Raw genomic sequence first — 20,060 nt, 5'->3', positions numbered from 1 at the left:
AGAAATGTTTTACCTCTGTGCTTGCCAACAAGGGTTTCCTCACTAAGTACAAAGTTATGTTTTGCTCAGGGATCAAATACTTATTTCACTGACCGAAATGCAAATCAATTTATAACCTTTATATAAAATTTTCCCACTGATTTTTTTAATATTTTGTCTCTATCAATTAAAATAAACCTACCAAAAAAATTATAGACCCTTCATTTCTTTGCAAGTAGGCAAACTAACAAAATCAGCAGGGGATCAAATAATTATTTCCCTCAATGTATATGACCAGGAGCAGTGCTTTCCGGAATAGCGAAAAGCTCTCTCTACCCTCCTTCATGGACATATACACCACAAGGTGCATCCGTAAAGCTACCAGCATCGTAGCTGACCCACATCACTACTCTCACGCACTTTTCAGCCTTCTGGAAAAAGGTACTGAAGTATTCGTGCCCTCACCTCCAAACTGTGCAACAGCCATTCGACTCTTAAATAAAAAGGCTCAGGACTAACACATATATACTGTAACATCCTGTTTGAACATTTGCACCAACAACTGTCCAACTTGCATATTTTTGCACCAACACTGCTGCTAGTACCTCATTGAACGTTCACATGATCTCGAACACGAGATGATGAAAGAGAACAAAAGGTTACTCTTGTAAACCCGGTTCTCTGAAACACCAAGTGGTTTGTGCTATGGGAATTATTTGATTCTAGAACATGTACTAAAGTAATACAGTATTTTTATTCAAGAACCCTGGAGTAAATTTCATCTGAAAATTGACTATATTACATAATATATATATTATTTTTATAATATAATACCATAGTTTTACCATCTGACACTCTACTACAGCTAGAATTGTTTTGTAAGGGTAAACCATTGACTTTTGAACGTATCAAAATGTGATTGTTAATGTAAAACTAATACTTTTTTGATAACGTAAAGGGAAGCTATAAAGTGGAAAAATACAGCTTCCAGTCAGGAAGCAAGGCTACAAAGTGTGACAATAACAAAACTAATATAATGCAATCACCACCACACTATAAGAGAAGAATAATTATCTGTTTCTCCCTGACTTACTGTGTGCTCTGTAAGACGGTCTGTGCAAGCACCGGGTTGGTTTCCATGGAAGCAGTGACCAGAGATGTGAGCAGTGACAGATACCATATAGCCGAGGCGTCGGATACAGAGACCTCCTTGCTCTTGGTGATCTGGTAGCCCATTGTCTTCAGACCGTGAATACGTGTGTCACATCCATCGCTCAGGCAGCGCTTAATGTTTATCTGAATATCTGTGAGTGAGAGACAAAGAACTTAAATCCTCTAAGATTTGCCTACGTGCGAGTATTGAAAGGCTTCTAGAATGATAATATTTACATGGACATAACTTAAGTACATATTTAAAACACAAACAAATTGACTTAATTCAATACAATTGCAAAATAAAATTTGCTTCCAAATTGTCAATAAGAAAATAAGTTTTTACAGGGATGGGTGATGTTGGAGTTGTCCAGCAGCGGTACGTATCCCGTGACATTACTCGGGATCCTCACGTCTCTGATCTCCTGCAAGGATCGCTGGTTCTTCCCCACAGCTATGGATACAAGCTGAGGCATGTAACTGTGGTCATTTGATGCTACTGCAATGGCCAGTCGTCTCAACACTATGTCTGGCTTCATTTTTAACCTGTGCAAGAATGAGGGTTCAAGGCAGTGAGGCTGCTGATCAATCACAAAATGTTTATGGTTTCTTAACTCATGTGAGAAAGTAAATAACCAAGTGATAAACAAAAGTCAAGGAATGTGTGACATCAGCAGTAATGTTTTTTTTTTAAACTAACATTCCTGATTTACACACTAAGCAATACACAAGTTAATATTTATTTAAAGTCATTTTAAATACACAAGTAAGTTGAGCAGCTAACCTTATCCAGTGCGAGCGAGCGCTGCCGTCCGACTGCCAGAAAGACACAGTCTCTCCATTGGTCATTTTGGGGATGTCAGCACTGTTGGACGAAGCCTCGATAAAGCTATAACACTGCGTGACCACTTTGACCTTATCCACGTCAGGGTCATGATTCAGTTCTGACCTGTACTGGATGTCTAGATCTTAGAGGAGAAAGAATAAAGTAAATGATGAACGGTGTGCCACCAGCGGCATTACACTTAATGACAAAACTCTTGGTTTTTTAGACAGGTTTCCCAAACACTTTATTTTCCAGGTGTTTACATACATGAGATCATATAGAAATGGCAATCAGCACAGTCCCATTTCAATCCATTCTTTGCACACACAGGATTGGTAAATTGTCTGTTGCCTGGCAACCAGTTCCTCTTTAGCTGACCAAGAAAACTATTTGAGCTAAAACGGGTAAAAATTAAATATCTTCCTTCATAACCAACCGCTGTCTACATCTAAATACAGTCTGTCAACTTCTTACCAACACAACGCCTGGCAAATTTATATTACATTCCAAATTGGCCATAGAGTGGAAAATGAAACCATATCTGTAAAGGCAGGGTCGGATTGGCACAGAATTGATCGGTTAAGTAGCTATGGCTTGTGAACTGGAGGAACATTTTTGTAGTTCCAGAACTATTTGGCGGAGGAAGACGCTCATTGTTGTGTTCGCACCACAGGAACTGGGAATGGTTTTAGTTCAGCAATGTCTTTGTCTGTGCATTGTTTATCGCCGTGTGATGCTCTACATATTATGGGCTAGTTGAACGGTTGTTTAACACTATCGAGTTATTTTGGCTTAACGAAGTGCTCAGCAATGTAAAGATGATCTGTCATATAGCAGATATATTACCTTCCTTTTTAACTTAAAAACACCCATATCTGCCAGCCAAAAATCCTCATTTTCCCATAAAGAGATATAAGACCAGAAATGAGTCTGCCGACCCTTGCGTCCCAAAAGCTCATCGGTGCTCATCTTGTGCAACTAGCAATAGCAAATAGGACATTTCACCTCTCAGTCCTCTTTCAATCACAACTGTAATGTCTACATTACATCTTAGCTACCATGAAACCCTCCTAACTATGCTCCAGTAAATACCTTGTGCGAAAGCAGCTTATGAGAAGAACGGTTTGGTCTGGCTGTGTTAAAGCGACTCAAGTGAAATTGTGGCAGACACTTTGCACACTCAGTTTCTCACTGTTTAAACAAAACAGACTGTGTTGTATATTTGTGGCATTTATTTTCACCTTTCTCTTTCTGCAGCAGACAATCCAGGAAGTCCTGCACTACAGATGACCTCATCGTACAGATGCTGTTGTAGCCCTCCAGCACAGGGAATGGGATGGCACTGCTGGGGATGCGGTTCCTGTGCAAAAACTTCAGGACCTTGGAGGCATGTGCTTTAAGACGGTCCTTGGACTTGGAAAAGATATCCACAAATCCTGAAGAAGCATGGAGGGGACAAAAATGAGGTACAATAAAACATAGTCTATAACTTGCATAATTACAACTGTGAATTTCCGCTCATGCTGCCAAGAACATGAATGTTAGCCTCCAAATTGAGGAGAAACATTTAAATCAGTAATCATTTTCATGCCCGCTCCGCTCCCCCACCTGGTGTCAGAGAGCACGCCTGGAGCTGCCGGATCACATGACTGAGTTCTCCCTGGAGATTGGCTCCGTTGGAGTTCTTCAGGACCATCAGCATGTTCTCCACATCAACAATTCCATCGCCCTCAGCATCGAACTGACCAAAGGCCTGTACAAACAAGTGACAAAAGTTACATTTTTCTGCATCCTGTGGTACAAATATCAGGTACCACATGTATGTGAAAAATCAAAAGGCGGTTGTGACAAAGATAAAACCAACAGTCAAAGTTGGCATCTACAGCTCCATCTGATTGGCTGACTATTCCAACAAACACACAAGTCAGCATTCGTTTCATTTGAAATGCAAATGAAAGAACCATGCTTAAAGCAGTGAAGCTTTTTTAAGAAGTTTATAAAGTAAGGCAATACAGAAACTAGTGCAACTCTGTGCTTTGGGCAAGGTACCACGGAAAAATGCCCATAATGGAAAAAATAAAGAAATTGTAGTGGATTTAAAGGGATAGTTCACCCAAAAATAGAAAACGATGTCCTCATTTATTCACTCTCATGCCGTATACAAATTCTGAATATTACTCTTCCTTCTGTGGAACACAAAAGATGATATTTTGAGAAATTAGGTTTTGTGTCCATGGAGGACAATGGGCTCCAATACTGTATGAGTTCTAAGATGAAAAAGAACGTTTTGGAATGACATGAGGGCGAGTAAACGATACAATAATTTTTGTGTCAACTATCCCTTTAAGAATTATAATAGGAACATTATTGGTTTGATTGGAAATTATTGTATAATGGTCTATGTGAGACTATTGGTGTGTATATGTATTGGTGGGATGTAAGTTGGCGAAATAGAAAAAAAACACCATTGAGTGACCTACTGGCATAAAGCCTGAAACACTCAACATCACGAGATTGTAGTTGTTTTAATGGTAAACAGCTTATGGTTCATATCATAATGGCATTTCTAAAAGAAACTGTGGTATAAAGAGTTATCTAACCATAGGATATTTTGAGTACTGTGAGCCAATAACAGATAACATATCTATCTGGTATGCTCTTGATATTGATTTAATTAAAGCATGTTGCTATGTTTGCAACACGCATGCAGCTATTTTCGTTGTATTTACATTAGGCACATGTGAACGAATGGATCAATGCTGTTGATTGTCACAGCACATGAAACCCTTTTTTTGGTTAACACGTGGGCACTTAACCGGCCTGACTGGTTAAGGAGGAATATGTTCTGGTCGGTGTAAACAAACCCTTGCAACTGCGGTTTTAAGGGCCACAAAATGAGAAGCAGCCCATTGAGAGGTGACACACCTATCATCCCTAGATAGACAGCTAACTTGGTTTTGAGACAGTCAGCAAATAGACTGCAAAGATAAAGATTACACAGCATGACCACTGAATAAAGAGGACAGATAGCAGTGAATTTGACAACTTTGAGCTGTTTGTCAGTAGTATTGCAGTACAAAATATGATGGTTTGCGTTAGCTACCTAACAATTCGCCATTTAAGTAACTTGAAGTCTACTTAAATAGACTAGCAACCTGATGTTAAGTGCTTGCAAATGTACAACTTTTCAATCTTGTTGAAGATTGGGATACACTCCACAGTTCCCACCCTGTAATTCATCATCTATATAGGTTACTGGTTAACGTTACCTCTTCGCAATCCTCTCTGGGCGCATCTCTGCTCTCCAGCATCTCGCAGAACTGCTCCAGGGTGACGGACTCCTCTCCGCGGCTCAGCCTCTCCTCCAGCCAGCGCACCAGAGCGCTGTCGTTCCGCGCAAGCACCGACTCTGAAATGGCGACCCACGAGTCGCTCATACGGGCCGCTGCCTCTCTCAGCTTTACCTGCTCTAGCAGAGCTTCGGGGGTGGGGAGTCCGTAGCTAGGCGCCGGAATATTCGCGGAACCTCTTCCGCTTCTCCCGGGAGCGGAGCCTCCACTGCCGGCGCCTCCACCTCCGCTGCCAGCCCTGGTGCCTGTGCCCGCAGAGGCCGGGCTGCCCTCGGCGAAAACCGGGATCTCCGTTTCTACATCCTCTTCATCGCCGCTTCCAGCGCCACAGCCACTCTCTGCGTTCCCCATGCTGTTCTGCGGCCTCGGGCTCTGTTCCGATAGCCTTCAGCCCGGGTTTTAAGCTTTGTTTAAGTGTCTTAGTTGACCAGTCCAGATTGCTTTGCCAGTCAGCGCGTTCCTCCGCTGTCACTACCGCATTGACGGGCTCCGCCAGCTGACGTCATGTTTGTCAGCAAAAACTTTGGTCCCTTCCGTGTGTTCCGTTGACGCCCGCTGTACTAACACGCCCCCTAGCGTCTCACCTCCAGTATTTAGCATTATTCTTTTTTTGGATTTTGTGATGTGTATCTGTTTATTTATTTGTAATGCAGCACGGCAAACAAATAAATTAGATTGTTACCAAAATAAACGTGGATACATCATACTGCACAGCTCAAAATCAAATGACTTCCGTAAGATTTATGCGCATGCGCATTCTGAAAACATATGATGTTGCGCGATGTGATGTTGATGTCCGGAATGTCGGGTCATTTTTTTTAAAATGCTGACTGCCTGATGTTTTGTCCTTTCCGGAATACATTGCATACACAATGCTGAAATATTTAATACCTCTTGTTTCAGTTGTCTTGGCTGTGTGGACGGTGCCCGAGTGGCTCGCATTTCCGATCTACGGCAATGTGGTACATGTATTAGAGTCGTGGCTGCGGCAGTCGGTCAGTGATCTGTCATCCTTAACACCGGAGCGCATGCTGACCGAAGACGAGCTGACACTATACAACGGTGAGCCGAACAGTAAGGGATTGTACCTGGCGATTTTAGGACAGGTGTTTGACGTTGAACGTGGGAGGAAACACTATGGACCTGGCGGCGCCTACCATTTCTTTACAGGTTCATTCAATAAACGTGTACTGTACGTGGTGACGTTAAAATCGCTGCAAATTCTCCATTGACTTGTGTGTTTGCTCAGGTAAAGATGCATCGAGGGCGTTTATCACAGGTGATTTCACAGACATCGGCTTATCTAATGACGTCACAGATTTCTCTGAACCACAGATTGTGGCCCTTTATGATTGGTTGTCATTTTATCAGAAGGACTACACTCCAGTTGGTGGGTACCACAGCAATTGGGATTTTTCATCATTATGTGTACTTTAATATCTGACGTCATCTACTGAATATTTGTCTCTCTGTATGGCCCATGTGCTGCAGGTAAACTGATAGGTCGGTTCTACACAGAAACCGGGCAGCCCACTGATGCTCTGCGGCAGGTGGAGTCTGTTTTAACAGATGGGTTGAAGAAAAAGGCTCAGGCTCAGAATGAGATGCAGCGTTACCCATCCTGTAACTCAGAATGGAGTGAAGCCAGTGGGGGACGGGTATGGTGCTCTGAGAAGAGGTAACTTTCTTTCTATAGCTGCTGTCATTTGTACATCGGTCATCGGATATAATTAGTGTTTTTGATTTTCTGTAGCGGCGGTATACACAGAGACTGGGTCGGAGTACCCAGAATGCTCTTCACCCCTGGATCTGGCCACTCCCGATGCGTTTGTATTCAACCATCCAATCCAATACATAACGAGAACCGGAACCTGAGAGAATACAAGGACTGTCCTCCTCACGTAGACTCTTGTCGTATCACCAAAGACTGAATTTCAAGCTTTGTCACACTCCAAAAGCTGCTAGATTGGTTTGGGTTTTAAAGACCATCCCCTTGTTACGAATTCCTCAAAGCAGGTGTAATGCTAAAATGAACAAATAATAATTTACAATGTAATTAATTGTTTATTAAATGAAACGACAATTTTATACTCATTTTTGTTGTCCTTTATGTAAAGTTGTCCTCCCTTTCTTGAAAAGGATACTAGAGGCGGCGACAGGCTAAATATCTGAGCATACAGATACCATACAATGTGCAGAAAAGATTTAACAGAGGCCAAAGTTTTAGTTTGTCACATAGACAAAAGCACAACCTGCGTTAAGTACAAAACAGTTGTAGTGGTCAAAAATATTATACATATATCTGTACAATTGAACAATACCATAACAGACTGTGGACTCGGCCCTCAAAACAAACAAACAAAAAATATGATCATAAAAAAATGAATTTGATAAAGTGCACCTGTTAAGCATGGGCATAAAAAGCATTTAAAATGTGACATTTTTGAGAAGATTTGAAAACAACGACCAAGCAAGCAGCCCCTCAGAGCGAGCCAGCAGGGCAAACATTAGCTGGAATGTATCCTTTGGTGATCAGAAATGAACATAATATCATATTAATGCATTAATGACAAACACGCTACAAGCAAATTATGTCATGTGTATGCATAGTAAGCATTTCACAATTCTGCACTTAAATGGACAGTTCACCAAAAAATGAAAATTCTGTCATTTATTCATCATCATGTGGTTCAAAACCTGCATATGATTCTTTCTTTAGTAGAGACAAAAAAATTTTGAGAAATTATTGTTTGTAAACGTATACTGGGGTTCAATGTTGTTTAATACCAACGATCTTTAAAATATCTTTTGTGACCTGCAGAATAAAGAAAGTCATTCAGGTTTGACATGATAGAGTAATTATGATATCATTTTCATTTTTAGGTAAAGTATCCCTTTAAAACCTTTGCATCACATTTTGTGAGTTTCACAAATTTTAGTATTACGTAAACAGCTAAAATAAAGTCCACTGAATATGCAGATTAATCAATGATTAAATGATCAAGTCAGTACTCCCATAAGGAAAGACAGTTCACAAGATGGAAAATCTCTCCCCGTCTTAGTGTTTTGATTGGAACTCCGGAGAAATATACATTCTCTGCGCATTACTTTGCAGAGATGGAAAGGTGTTCAAAATTTAAGGCGAGACCCTGCACAGCGTGATTGAGGCTTCACACTAACAAGGTTACCTAATATCCCTTCATATCCAGCAGCATTTAATACACACACACACACACACACACACACACACACACACACACACACACACATCGGGTACTTGGCTCCTAAGACTTCTTTGAAATGATCAATTGATAGAGGTTACATATCTCCCTCCTATACCAGTGTAAGGTGTAAATCAAAACGAAAAACAACAGCCATGGGATTATGATGGCAAGAAACATTTCTTATGGAAAATGTGAAGCAATAACTAAATCAATAAGTCCTCTTATAGCACAATTAGCCCTCTCTAAAACCTCTATGGTCTCAGCTCATTGTTCCTTCTGTAGTAGTAGATTGTGGTTGTCATCTCATGTGAAAGCAATCTTGGTTTCTGCCACTGACAGCCTGTATAAAAGCTTTAAATCTGAATTCCGTTATGTTTAATATGTATCCTCAACACATAATAGTTTGCTTCTAAAATTACTGCTAGAACAAACACAGTTATAATTGTATTTTTTCCTCTGACAAGAATGGAATGGTTTTGCTCAAGGGCTCTTCCTCTCCCTCCTCCTGGTTCAGTTCGTGGCCCAGTCTGTAGGTTCATGCTCGGCTTGACTGGTACTCGTCCTTCTTTTTTTCTTGTGTTAGGACACACCGCCCAATGTCAGCACATCAAAACAGATGTCACATACACGCACAGGTTTGTTCAGGTCAAATTTGATGATGGGGATCTCCTTTATAGAGCACTTATGGCAGAGCAGACGGCCACAATGACGGCTATGGGAGAAAAACGATGACATAATATAAAACTTTATTAGGTGGAAGAATATAGTAAAAAATTTAATTGAAGAATAATATTGAATTTTTGTATTCAAGTCAGTAAGATTCTATGTACCAGTGATGTTTTCTGGTGGTGACTCCAAATTTGGTTGTACATTCGTAGCAGTTTGATCCATCACACCACGGGGGCTCTTTGGTCAACATATCTGCACCATTCAAAATGTTGATATATTTTTACTGTCGCTACACACCTACATATAATGTCTAGGAAATGTAAAGCATGAGGCTCTCACCTAGCAGACGAAATAGAAGCTGCTTGGTGGCAACTTGATAGTTGAAGATGTTGATGCCCTGGTTGTTAGTGACACCAAGTCGAGCACCAGCCCTCACGATGGCACGGCACAAGTTAGCGTTTCCTTTCATATAGGCTAAAAAAATAACTGTACGAAGGAGAAAAGTCTAGTTTTTGTTTTTCTTGACAAGTGTTTATGACGCTAATATTATTTATTTTAGTTCATTCATTTATAATCCACATGAAATTAAAAACTTGTTCTCCACCAACCTGTGTTCCCCTCATTGTCCGGTTTATCCAGGGGATACTCGGGCATGCATTCCAAAAACAGCTCAAAGATGGCTGCCGCGTTCTCTTTCCCATACTGGCCGAGGACGTGCATGGGTGATTGACCTCTGGAGAAATAAAACAGGACAATTCTATTCAGATTATTTATAGGTCAATGTACTATAGGACAGGCCAGGATAAGTAAATGACATGACTGCTTATATTTTGTGGATTTGTAATTATAGATCTTGTCTGTAAGTGTAGAGTGAGACTTGGGTTGTTCAAGTCCTGACCTGAGATTGTATGCCTCTGCATCTATGTTGGACTCGGTAAGAAGAGCTCGTACATTATTGAGACGCCCCTGCATCACTGCCAGATGGAGTGCTAGTGGAATGAAGGATAAAGAACAGGTCATAAAACTATTTCTGTCAAATTTCACAGATTTACACGGACACATTTATTTAAATCTGAGTTTAGCATTGAAGGCTACCGTTGTTTCCATTCTCATCAATGGCGGCGAAGTCAACTCCGTTCTCGATCAGGACAGAGCAGATTGTGGACAGATCCTGTTGTGCAGCAAGATGCAGTGCTGTCTGTCGATGTTTGGTCAGTTCGTTCACTTTAGCACCAGCCAGGAGCTACAAGCCAAAAGATCACAGAATATGTGAAGCCGTTTTAGCACTTTACCATAGTTGAAATCATCTTCCATTCTTAAATACTAGATTACCAGGGAAAAAGGTTCAACGGAAAATGTAGTGTGTATAGCGGTATATACAGTCTATTCTGGGTAACACGGACTCAAGACCCAAACTTCATTTAAAGAGATAGTTAACCCAAAAATTCTGTCATCATTTACTAACCCTCTTGTCATTTCAAACCTGACTTTCTTTCTTCTGCTATAGATATTTTAAAGAACGTTGCTAACCAGACAACATTGGCCCCCATTGACATCCATTGTATAGACACAAAACCACAGAGACATTTCTCAAAATCAGTCATACGCAGGTTCTTAACATGAGAGTGAATAAATGATGACAGAATGATCATTTTTGGGGTGACCTATCCCATGACACTAGCCCCACTCATCTAACATAAGATTCCTGTAGTATGTACTGTCTGTTGTACTTTACCAGGTTTCTGACAATGATCTCAGATCCTGCTTGCACGGCCAGGTGCAGCGGTGTGAGTTTGGCACTGTCCTGAACTCTAGAGTTGACGTTGGCCTGTACACTGATGAGGAAGAGCACGCTCTCTATGTCCGAGATCTGAACGGCACAGTGCAGGAAATTCCGCCCTTTGTTGTCCACCTATTTGTTTAACACCAACAAAGAATGCGGATCAGGAACACGCCTTATTTGAAATCATCTTACAAATAAATGAAGCGCTCGCACAGACCGACAACTCTTTGATAGCAACATTCTTAGGGTAGTCTGTATGTGCACACACACCTGTTCAGCAGCACCGGATTCTCTCTTGAGAATAGCTTCAGCGGCTTTGTTATTCTTGTGGGTCATGGCACAGGCAAACGGTGTCATGCCCTGTCTGTCTCGAATGTTCAGACGGATCTCAGGGTGGGAGATGAGCAGCTGGATGATGATGCTGTGCTGGTTGCTAATGGCGATGTGGATGGGAGCACGGCCCTCTGAATCCTGCATCCAGAGAAAAACACAGCAGTTGTCAGAGAGGAAGGACATAAAGAATTATAGTGAGGTCTGTGGTAAATCTGTACAGACCTGTGCATTCACATTGGCTCCAAACTCCAGAAGGCACTGTGCTACCTCCTCCAGACCCCAGGATGCAGCCAGATGCAAAGGGGTCTGTTCGTCCCTCGCCTCTTCATCTCCCTCACCGTTAGGACCGGGCCTCCTGGGGCTGTTTACGTCACAGCCACTGAAAACACACAAAAAAAACAGTTGGGTTTGAGAGTCAGACCTAATCACCTAACCCCCATTTGATCCCCGTGCAGTGATGGCTGCCCACTGCTACAGGTGTGTGTGTGTTCAAGACTAGCCGTGCGTGTGTTCACTACTCACTGCATGGGTTAAATGCAGAGGTCACATTTCAGTTATGGGTCACCTTAACTGATAATTAGGTCACATTTCTTTTTTCACTTTCCAAGGTTGGTCGTTGGACGATCGGATCATTATAAACGGTGAAATCACACACAGGCAAAAGACACAGCTGAGCTTAAGTTGAAGAATACAAACCTGCGTATGAGGAAGCAAGCAGAAACCTCATTGTTCTCATCAATGGCTCTATGGAGTAGAGTCTGCTGACATCCTCCAGGCCCTGAACTCCAGCAGGTTGCATCACAGCCATGTCTGACCTAATCCAAAAAACGTGATCAACCCATAATAAACCTGCATGGTTGATCAAGTGACAGAAGAATCTACTCTAATGAAACTTGACTATTTAGGTAAAGTTCGTCCACAAACGAAATGAAGTTCTCACCAGTGTGGAGGCGATGTCTTCCAGACCCTTTTCAAGAGCCAACCAGAGTGGTGGATGACCCTTCTCATCCACTACCGACATATCTGCTCCTCTGGTGCAGATGGCATCCACCACCAATGGGAGCTGGTTACTTATGGCCATCTGTAGGGCAGTCTGCCCTTCTTGTGTCCTGGAAGAAAACAATGGGCATTCTTTTTATTTGTGGTGTTCTCAAACTGGGTGATGAGTTCACGCATACAATTGTCAATAATATATTATATCATCACAAACTGGATGTAGTACCTGACATTGATATCTGCTTGGTGTTCTAGCAGGAAAAGGGCACTCTTGCTGTCCTGTCTCCTAATGGCCATGTGCAGTAGTGTCTGTCCATCAGACATGGTGTCATTAATAGCTGCTCCAGAACCCAGAAGCTGTGCAGCAATATTGTGCATGCCTGTCAATGTAGATCGGTAAAAGAAAAATACAAAATAAGATGTAAGAAACAAGTGTCATTGTACATATGCACTGGACGTATCTGCTAAAATATATTTCTATCAATTGAGCAAAACTTACCAGTCCAGAGTGCAAGACCTAATACAGTGTGATCCATGGAGTCTTTGAGACTAAAGTCTGGGATGATCTGCAGGTTGTTGGTGGCATGTAGTGCATTGGCTGTGAGAGATAAAAGACAGTTATGAGTGTGATATTGTGGTACAGCACAGATGGTAAAATCGTGGTATATGATATGCATTACATTGTACTAAAAATGTACGTAATAATTGTTTTTCATGCTACGTTCAGGAATGCTCTCCGATAGGAATATAGTGCTACAAAAATGATATTATAATGCTATGATACATTCAATAACACAATACTGTTGTCACTTACCTTTCTGCTCTAGAATGACAGACACCACATCAGGGTTGTTGTGAACGATGGCCAGGTGGAGTGGGCTCTGCAGGGAGACACCTTGGCTCTTCTCCCCTCCGTCAGGCAGCGGGCTTTCGGTCTGCATGTTAGGATTGGCACCCTGCTGGAGCAACTCTGCTGTCAGCCCCGCAAGCCCACAGCGACACGCCGTATGAAGCGGGGTCTCACCCTAAAATTTAAAATTGTGACAAGAGATGAGGAAAGTTCTAACACATCCTCTATATATTTCTATATATTAAGTCAAGAGACTCACCCATTTGTTAGTGTGATTGACTTTAGCTCCATGTGTGGCCAGAAAGATGGCGGCTGCTTCGCTTCCCGCAATAGCAGCTCTCTGCATGAGGCAGTTCCCTGAGAAGACGCCACTATTAGTCATTTGAACAGGAACGCACCTCTAGATGCGTTTTCTTTTTACAAGAATCTGTATGGTACCTTTGGAGTCTGGAGCATCAGGATTGCTTCCTCTCTGTATGAGCCGGGCTGCAAAGCTGTTCTCATCAAATGACGTTCCATTCACAACGGGAGCCTCGTCCTCGAAAGGGTTCACAGAGGGGTCAGAGGCCACGGTGATATACTGCAGGGCCAACCACAGTGCGGTACTGCCTTCATGATCCTTCAACTCCAGATCCAAACTGAGCAGGAGGAGAAATTACATACAAGAATGTTTCCAGTGCTTGAGTCACTGTTGTATAGTATGCTTTTTGACAAAAAAAGTTTTTTTTAACTTACTGTTTGCATTCAAGGAGCTGGTTAAAGACGGGCTCATTTCCAGACACCACAGCCTCATGTAAAGGCGTTCTGATGTAGATTGCATAAAAAAACTTAACAAATATTCACCTAAAAAGACATCAGTGCAGAAGCAACATGTGATGCAATGAATTTGTCTACCCACCTTCCTTTGCTGTTTTGCATGTTTGGGTTGGCGCCTGCTTTGAGCAGAGCCTCGGCGATGCGGGCCATGCCAGCCATGACTTCTCCGCTGTGTTTTTTGGGGCTGAAGGAGCAGACCAGGTGCAGAGGCGTCTCCACTGCCCCCACCGTGGCTGCGTTCACCTGCGCGGAGTGACGGATCAGAAACGTGGCGGCAAATTCATCCCCTAAGCAGACAAAGAGAAAAAGAAATGGGAAAGAGAAAGTATTTAGCTTATCGAAACAAATAGCACCTGTAAGATTTGTGAGAGTACTTTTAATAGAAAAAGATCTCATAGAAACGTAATGGGTAATGAAACTTCTAGTGTCAAAATTAGTTCAGATATAAATTCCCCAGGTACCTCTCTGGATAGCTTTGTGTAGAAGACTCCAGCCACTCTGATCCACCAAGTCTACATCTGCCTTGTTGTTCACCAGTGTGGTGGCGATGCTCTCCAGTTTCTTGGACAGAGCCAGATCCAGCGCCAAGTCACCATTATTGTCCAGTTTGTTCAGCTTCCCAGGTAACTATGGTTAAAAAAAGAGATCCCATTTCAACAAACAAGCTTATCTGTTAAAGGGATAGTTGGAAATTCTGTCATGAATTATCTCTAATTGTTCCAAACCTGCATAAACCTGTATGGACGAATGCTTGTAACCAAACAGTTCTTGGACCACATTGACTGCCATAGTAGGAAAAATGACAATGGTAGTCAAAAGTTCCTCAGAACTGTCTGTTGTCCTACATTTTTCAAAATACCTTATTTTGCTTTAAAAATATTATAAAGTAACTTTCCTACAATAGTAGTCAATGGTGTCCCAGAATTGTTTGATTACGAGCATTCTTTCAAATATATTCCTCTGCGTTCCTCAGAACAAATACATTTATACAGAATTGGAACAACTCCAAGGTGAGTAAATGATTCCTTTAAAAAACCTGGCCGTCCTTTTACCTGGCTGTCCATCTCTATTAGATAAAGAAAAACCACATCTTCTCTTTCCACTTTAATAGCTTTGTGAAGGGGGTACTCTGTTTTGGATTTGATCATCTTATAGAGCAACTGAGCATCCATGGTACTAAAGTCCTCTTTTCGAAGATCGTCCTGTTAAAGAGATGAGATTAATTAGCTCATGCTGACATCTATATTCACACACATGCACTTAAAAGACAAGAAGTCTCCCACAAGCCTTTGCTCCTTCAAAACAGCAGGTGACTATATCAAGGTCTTGCTCGAGGTCTGCTAAGCTCATATTGATGCATTCGGTTCACTCAGCAGAAAGACATCCTTTACAATCCCAGTCATAAACATAACCTTGAGAATAAAACATTGCTCTTTGGGTATTTATGAGTCATAAAGCAGGTCCCAGACATGAAGGAGAGTCGACTGAGAAAGTATGTTTTACGCAAACAACGACAGTTAACTTTCTGTATTTGTCGTGTCTACCACATCCACTGTGGACAAACTCACTGATTATTACGGTTCTACTGTGTTTTGTCGTGGCACACTGCATCCTACGTTAGCTTACGGAGACTTACTAGTATAGATATGTCTGTTCCTGTCGGAGTCTGAAAAGTCTATTGAAGATGATGACTCTGTTCATGTGACTCACCCAGTGACTGGCAATGATCTCTCCGCAATAGTTCATCAATGTTGTGGCGTCCAGCTCTTCAGCTGTCTGGTAAAATCTGATACAGTTCCTCACATTCACTGATGACATCACACCTTTCTCACATCTACATTTGAAAACAATCTGTTTAGAGCTCGCTGTGCAATTTAATCCTCAATCATGAAACATTCCCCCAGTCATATGTGTTGATAAAAAGTGTGTTCCCACCTTTCTCTCAAGAGCTGGAGCTGAAAGCGGTTAGCTAACTTCATCAGGTTGATAAGGAAACCATCATCCCCGTTCAACTCAAGATCATCTGTGTACGCCCATCGCAGCATCGCCATAGCAACTTCTGGTTTGGCCTCTAGGAAGTGAAACAGAAATGGCAGATTGTAACAAAGTGTATTCAATTCTTTATAAAAGAAATGGATGGAATGCACATTTTCCATGACATTTCCCTTAATTATTCATGAGTCATGACAGCGCCTGGTGTGTTTCTATCTGAGCCTTCAGAGAGAGGCGTTCATGGCACATGATATTAAGCAGAACACTTACCAGGAGTCGCAAAAATACATATTCCGATAACGATAATGTGAAATACTCTATATGTGGTACATATGTGGGGGAAGGGCTTCTCCACTGAAGGTGATAAATACATGACTAGTGAAATTGTGGCACACATATACAGGCACGGATGGCCATTGTAGCTCATGCGGACCAGTACAGATAAATGTGTCAGATTTGGAACCAATACAGACGAATGGGACTTCCGACATTGACGAAAGGGGGTTTCCCGACGAGCGGAATGCGATGTCAAACAAATGGTTTGTAACCTTGCGACAAATGCTTGCGTCTCCCACGCCGGACCGATCGACTGTTCGAAGCCTGCTCGTCATGGATGCGAGTAAGACCGGAACAGAAGCAAACTGTTTTAATCTGGAAAGCTTTTAGAAATGGAGACAAGTGGACTTTTGGACTCGCTCGTGAAGGCAGTCTGTATCAGGAATGTGGTACCGTGACCTGAGGACTTTTCCATCAAACGCGGTAACTGTCAAAGTGGTTTCTGTAATACCGCTGTGGCTTGAAAGTATGATTTGTGTAATGACCATAGACTGTATATAACAGGTATTGACTAATATATTTTAACATATGAAATCAGATAACTTTCTCTCGTGCCCCGCCCCTCAACCACTCTTCTTGAATACAATATAGATAACCTACTTATTAGTAGAGTTCGAAGAAAACTATTACCTGAGAGGTCCAGTTCTGAGGTTGAGGCAAGGTTGGCCAAACTCCAGACCTCACTCCGAGCAGCCAGCACAAACTTATGAGCACTGAGCCTCTTCTCTGCGATCTTCACCTTTAAATCACTATGAGAGTAATACAAAATTCTCTGTTAAATACATTTCATTTGATACAATATAATGCAATGTAATGTTTTGTCTCAGAGGGCCACAAAGAGGCTATTCTGTAAACTCACGAGTACAACAGTTTAATAAAAGAACTTCAACTATATAAACACTTGCTAACATAAGTTTTTTTTAACGTTTTTATCGTTGTGATCAGAAATGAAACAGTACCATATTCATCATGCTCTAAGAAAAGATTGTTATATACAGACTGGATGATTTTTATTTCTGATTATATTCTCTGTATAGCCATGAGAATACTGCACTGCAGAAAGAATCCATTTAAAATCGACATTTGGTTGTAAGATTTACCCAACCTCTGACCTAACTATACTTCCCATGTGACATCTGTTTGTCCTAGAGCTCACCTGTACTGGTCCTGCTGATAGAGGTCAGCCACAATGGCCAGCAGGCGGCTGATGAAGGAGTCGCTGGCCTGGGAGGTGGAGCCTGGAAGAGAGGCCTGGGCGGCCAATATGGAGCACCGCCTCTCCGTTTCCACCAGCTTCTGTTGCATCTTCACATACTCCTGCCTGAGCAGAGCAAGGTGCTTCTGCAATTTCTGCACCTCCTCTGCGGAAAGAAAAATGATGCGGTGAAGGGTCAAACGGGAACAAGCATGTGAGGAAAAGTGAGATAAAGATAAGGGAAAAGGAGTTGGGGATGTGATTGAGATAGACATAAGCAAAATGAATAAGAAGTATGACGAGTCAAGCAAAAGGGAAGTGAAAGAGTAGGAAATACCATGAAAGAGAAGGACAAAACCATTTCAAATAACAAATCTGCTGACACAGACAGTGCTGAGCAAATGGAAGAGCGTCCCAAGCACACACAGATGAGAGACAGATGGGGTGTAATATATAGATACGTTGTGGCACGATAACGATATATCAGAATACAAAAATACAACATGTATTGAAACACCTCTAACATGTTAAAATCAAAGACTATTATATAGATGTATGAGCAAATACTCTCTTTAGAATTTCATGTAAAAACTTTCACTTCAACGGGGTCCAATTTACAATAACCAAAAACCCAGGAGTTCACATGTCATCTCGAGGACAGTTTCATTTACACTCAAACCTTAAAATTACTTTGTACAATGAATTCAGTAATTCTTCCATTGCCTTTGATCTGTATCTGGTGGATTTTACAGCTTAACCTTAACCTACATTCCACAACACAGCAGCTTCCTTCCTATCCTCTGAATTTATTTCAGCTGGCGTCTCCCCAGAATGCTGAGGCAACATTTTACACTTGCTCCACATTAGCACAGGAAGAAAAATTTAACTGACCTTTGTTCAAAATGTTATTTGTCAAAATAATAAAAAACTACAATTTACTCCTAGTAAAAAAGGCCTGCCCTAGTCATTGCAAACCATTAAGCCTGTTTTGTAAGCAAAGGATTAGCATGCTTTCGGTTTAATATGTGAACCATTTGCCTTTTGCATGGATATAAGAATTGAGATTCCTTAGCAGTCAGCAACAAAAGAGATGTCCAAATAGGTCTCATAAAGTATTTAAAAAGCTCAAAAGCCAATCAAATGCGAGAAAACCCTAGAGAGCAATAACCTGCTTAGTGCTTGTCATCTGAAAGTAGTTACATGAATCAACACCTCATCAATTTCACAATCAAATCAACACGAAATAATGCACTTTCTGAGGAATCAGGAAATTTTGTAAAATTCATGACGAATAATAGACTTTAAAATAGAGATGATACTATTGTACGCAACTGCGATGGCCTTGGTATTACGCACTGAAAAAGATGACAATTAATACAATAACATTACAATGTTTGAAAACATTTGCGAAGGATTCTTACAGTGTTTAAAGGAGTTACAAACGTTAACAACCACTGATGTAGTTATAGTGTTTTGGCACATATGCGTATGTTTTAAAGCTGAGGTGTGAAGATAAAGAAAGGAAATGTCATGACATGAGCTCTGTAGAAAAGTAACGGTTGCAAGAGCCTGTTACAACTTTTCACATTAATTATACAAACAACATGGCAGATCTTTACATTAATTCATTTATTCTACTCACATTACACTGTATACACTAACGCATTAAATAGTTCATTATTTTCTAATTGAACTATTGACATTTAAGTTAGAATAACCAGGTGATTTTTTTTCATTGAAGGTGATAAAAGCTGATGTTAAAGACTAAAAAATTAGAAATTGCAATGCAAGTAAAACGAGGATAGAGGATGACAATGTCTCTCAACTCAAACCAACAATCGTCTTCACAAAATCACGTTGTTGCACGTGCTTTAATAAACGACAAACGCCGTGGTAAACACGAGGAACTGAAAGCACATTTAAATATAAAGAAGTATTCTGTTCTTGATTTCTCTACATAATACATCAAATCACCCGGCGAATTGTTACAGCCTCCGCCCAGCCCACCACCTGACTTGCAACTAGCTAGTAGGAAAAAACATAATCTAAGCATAATTCTTGTTAAACACCGGGCGATGCGATATTTATCTCCCGCTGACCGTGGTAAATACAATTTAATGCAACATTATGTCTCCTCATCGCGCAGGGAAACAGCGGCTTTACCTCTTAAACAGAAAGGGCGTAAAAGAAAAAAAGAAACCATTCTCATACCTTCCGCCATGTTGGATCGGTGGCTCATCGACTGATATCGCGAGATATCACGGGATGATGGTTTTGCTCTAGGAGGAGTGTGTGCGCAAAATCAATCGCGCCCTCTCTCTCACCCTGGCTTAAAGTTACGTGAACGTAACATTTATAGATCTTAGTCAATGGAAATTCTTTAAGAAAGCTAAATAACAACGGGTGCACCAATTGTTACATGTTGTCCTCGATATGCAGTTTTCAGTTAATTATATTTTGATAAACATCCAATGTGTGTGCCTTAAGTGTTCTTCAGGACATTAAGAAGGTTGCACCTTTAAAAAATCTTCAAAGCTCTTCTAAAAATAGGAGGGCCAT

The 20,060-nt window shown here is 41.3% G+C and overlaps 3 protein-coding genes across 6 annotated transcripts in view; 1 reads left to right on the top strand and 2 right to left on the bottom strand.

Annotated features, from left to right (window-relative positions):
- Positions 1-5,919, bottom strand: part of zzef1 (zinc finger, ZZ-type with EF hand domain 1) — a 38,702-nt gene extending 32,783 nt beyond the window's left edge. For both annotated transcript variants that reach the window (XM_056747306.1, XM_056747307.1), the window contains exons 1-6: positions 5,227-5,919; positions 3,566-3,710; positions 3,199-3,393; positions 1,916-2,099; positions 1,478-1,677; positions 1,073-1,283 (exon numbers count right to left, since the gene is read on the bottom strand). In XM_056747306.1, the coding sequence (XP_056603284.1) occupies positions 1,073-1,283; positions 1,478-1,677; positions 1,916-2,099; positions 3,199-3,393; positions 3,566-3,710; positions 5,227-5,658 (1,367 nt within the window). In that variant the 5' untranslated portion in view covers positions 5,659-5,919. The remainder of the gene's footprint in view (positions 1-1,072; positions 1,284-1,477; positions 1,678-1,915; positions 2,100-3,198; positions 3,394-3,565; positions 3,711-5,226) is intronic.
- A 153-nt stretch (positions 5,920-6,072) lies between these two features.
- LOC130420171 (neuferricin) lies at positions 6,073-7,395 on the top strand. Of its 2 annotated transcripts, none has more exons than XM_056747311.1 (4): positions 6,073-6,369; positions 6,557-6,697; positions 6,799-6,985; positions 7,061-7,395. In XM_056747311.1, the coding sequence occupies exons 1-4, from the start codon at positions 6,180-6,182 to the stop codon at positions 7,236-7,238; spliced, it is 696 nt and encodes a 231-aa protein (XP_056603289.1). In that variant the 5' UTR covers positions 6,073-6,179; the 3' UTR covers positions 7,239-7,395. The 2 variants fall into 2 exon arrangements, with proteins under 2 accessions (XP_056603289.1, XP_056603288.1); XM_056747310.1 differs by having other exon boundaries at positions 6,073-6,477.
- On the bottom strand, positions 7,352-19,984 carry ankfy1 (ankyrin repeat and FYVE domain containing 1). Of its 2 annotated transcripts, XM_056747309.1 has the most exons (25): positions 19,713-19,984; positions 17,463-17,667; positions 16,937-17,055; positions 15,914-16,049; positions 15,689-15,812; positions 15,031-15,180; positions 14,440-14,605; positions 14,061-14,265; positions 13,898-13,966; positions 13,601-13,800; positions 13,422-13,519; positions 13,127-13,337; positions 12,812-12,910; positions 12,539-12,692; positions 12,257-12,425; positions 12,013-12,131; positions 11,539-11,695; positions 11,254-11,454; positions 10,936-11,112; positions 10,296-10,443; positions 10,099-10,189; positions 9,809-9,933; positions 9,540-9,686; positions 9,362-9,452; positions 7,352-9,243 (listed from the first exon to the last, which is right to left on the bottom strand). In XM_056747309.1, the coding sequence occupies exons 1-25, from the start codon at positions 19,738-19,740 to the stop codon at positions 9,111-9,113; spliced, it is 3,522 nt and encodes a 1,173-aa protein (XP_056603287.1). In that variant the 5' UTR covers positions 19,741-19,984; the 3' UTR covers positions 7,352-9,110. The 2 variants fall into 2 exon arrangements, with proteins under 2 accessions (XP_056603287.1, XP_056603286.1); XM_056747308.1 differs by lacking the exon at positions 19,713-19,984 and having other exon boundaries at positions 17,463-19,664.
- Positions 19,985-20,060: the final 76 nt, after the last annotated feature.

This window comes from Triplophysa dalaica, chromosome 4 (assembly GCF_015846415.1).
Source record: "Triplophysa dalaica isolate WHDGS20190420 chromosome 4, ASM1584641v1, whole genome shotgun sequence".
Classification (NCBI taxonomy): Eukaryota; Metazoa; Chordata; class Actinopteri; order Cypriniformes; family Nemacheilidae; genus Triplophysa; species Triplophysa dalaica.
The sequence above is the reverse complement of the archived record's forward strand: the minus strand, read 5'-3'. Positions and strand labels throughout refer to the sequence as shown.

Bases quoted from the DNA above. Each gene is read 5' to 3' on its own strand.
- LOC130420171 (XM_056747310.1), top strand. From the start codon at position 6,180: ATGCTGAAATATTTAATACCTCTTGTTTCAGTTGTCTTGGCTGTGTGG. The intron at 6,698-6,798 runs GTGGGTACCACA...CATGTGCTGCAG, and splicing joins GAAGGACTACACTCCAGTTG to GTAAACTGATAGGTCGGTTC. The intron at 6,986-7,060 runs GTAACTTTCTTT...GATTTTCTGTAG, and splicing joins GTATGGTGCTCTGAGAAGAG to CGGCGGTATACACAGAGACT.
- ankfy1 (XM_056747308.1), bottom strand. From the start codon at position 17,776: ATGTCTATCTCAATCACATCCCCAACTCCTTTTCCCTTATCTTTATCT. The intron at 10,190-10,295 runs GTAGCCTTCAAT...TCATTCCACTAG, and splicing joins TGATGAGAATGGAAACAACG to CACTCCATCTGGCAGTGATG. The intron at 9,934-10,098 runs GTCAGGACTTGA...TTATTTCTCCAG, and splicing joins GCAGAGGCATACAATCTCAG to AGGTCAATCACCCATGCACG.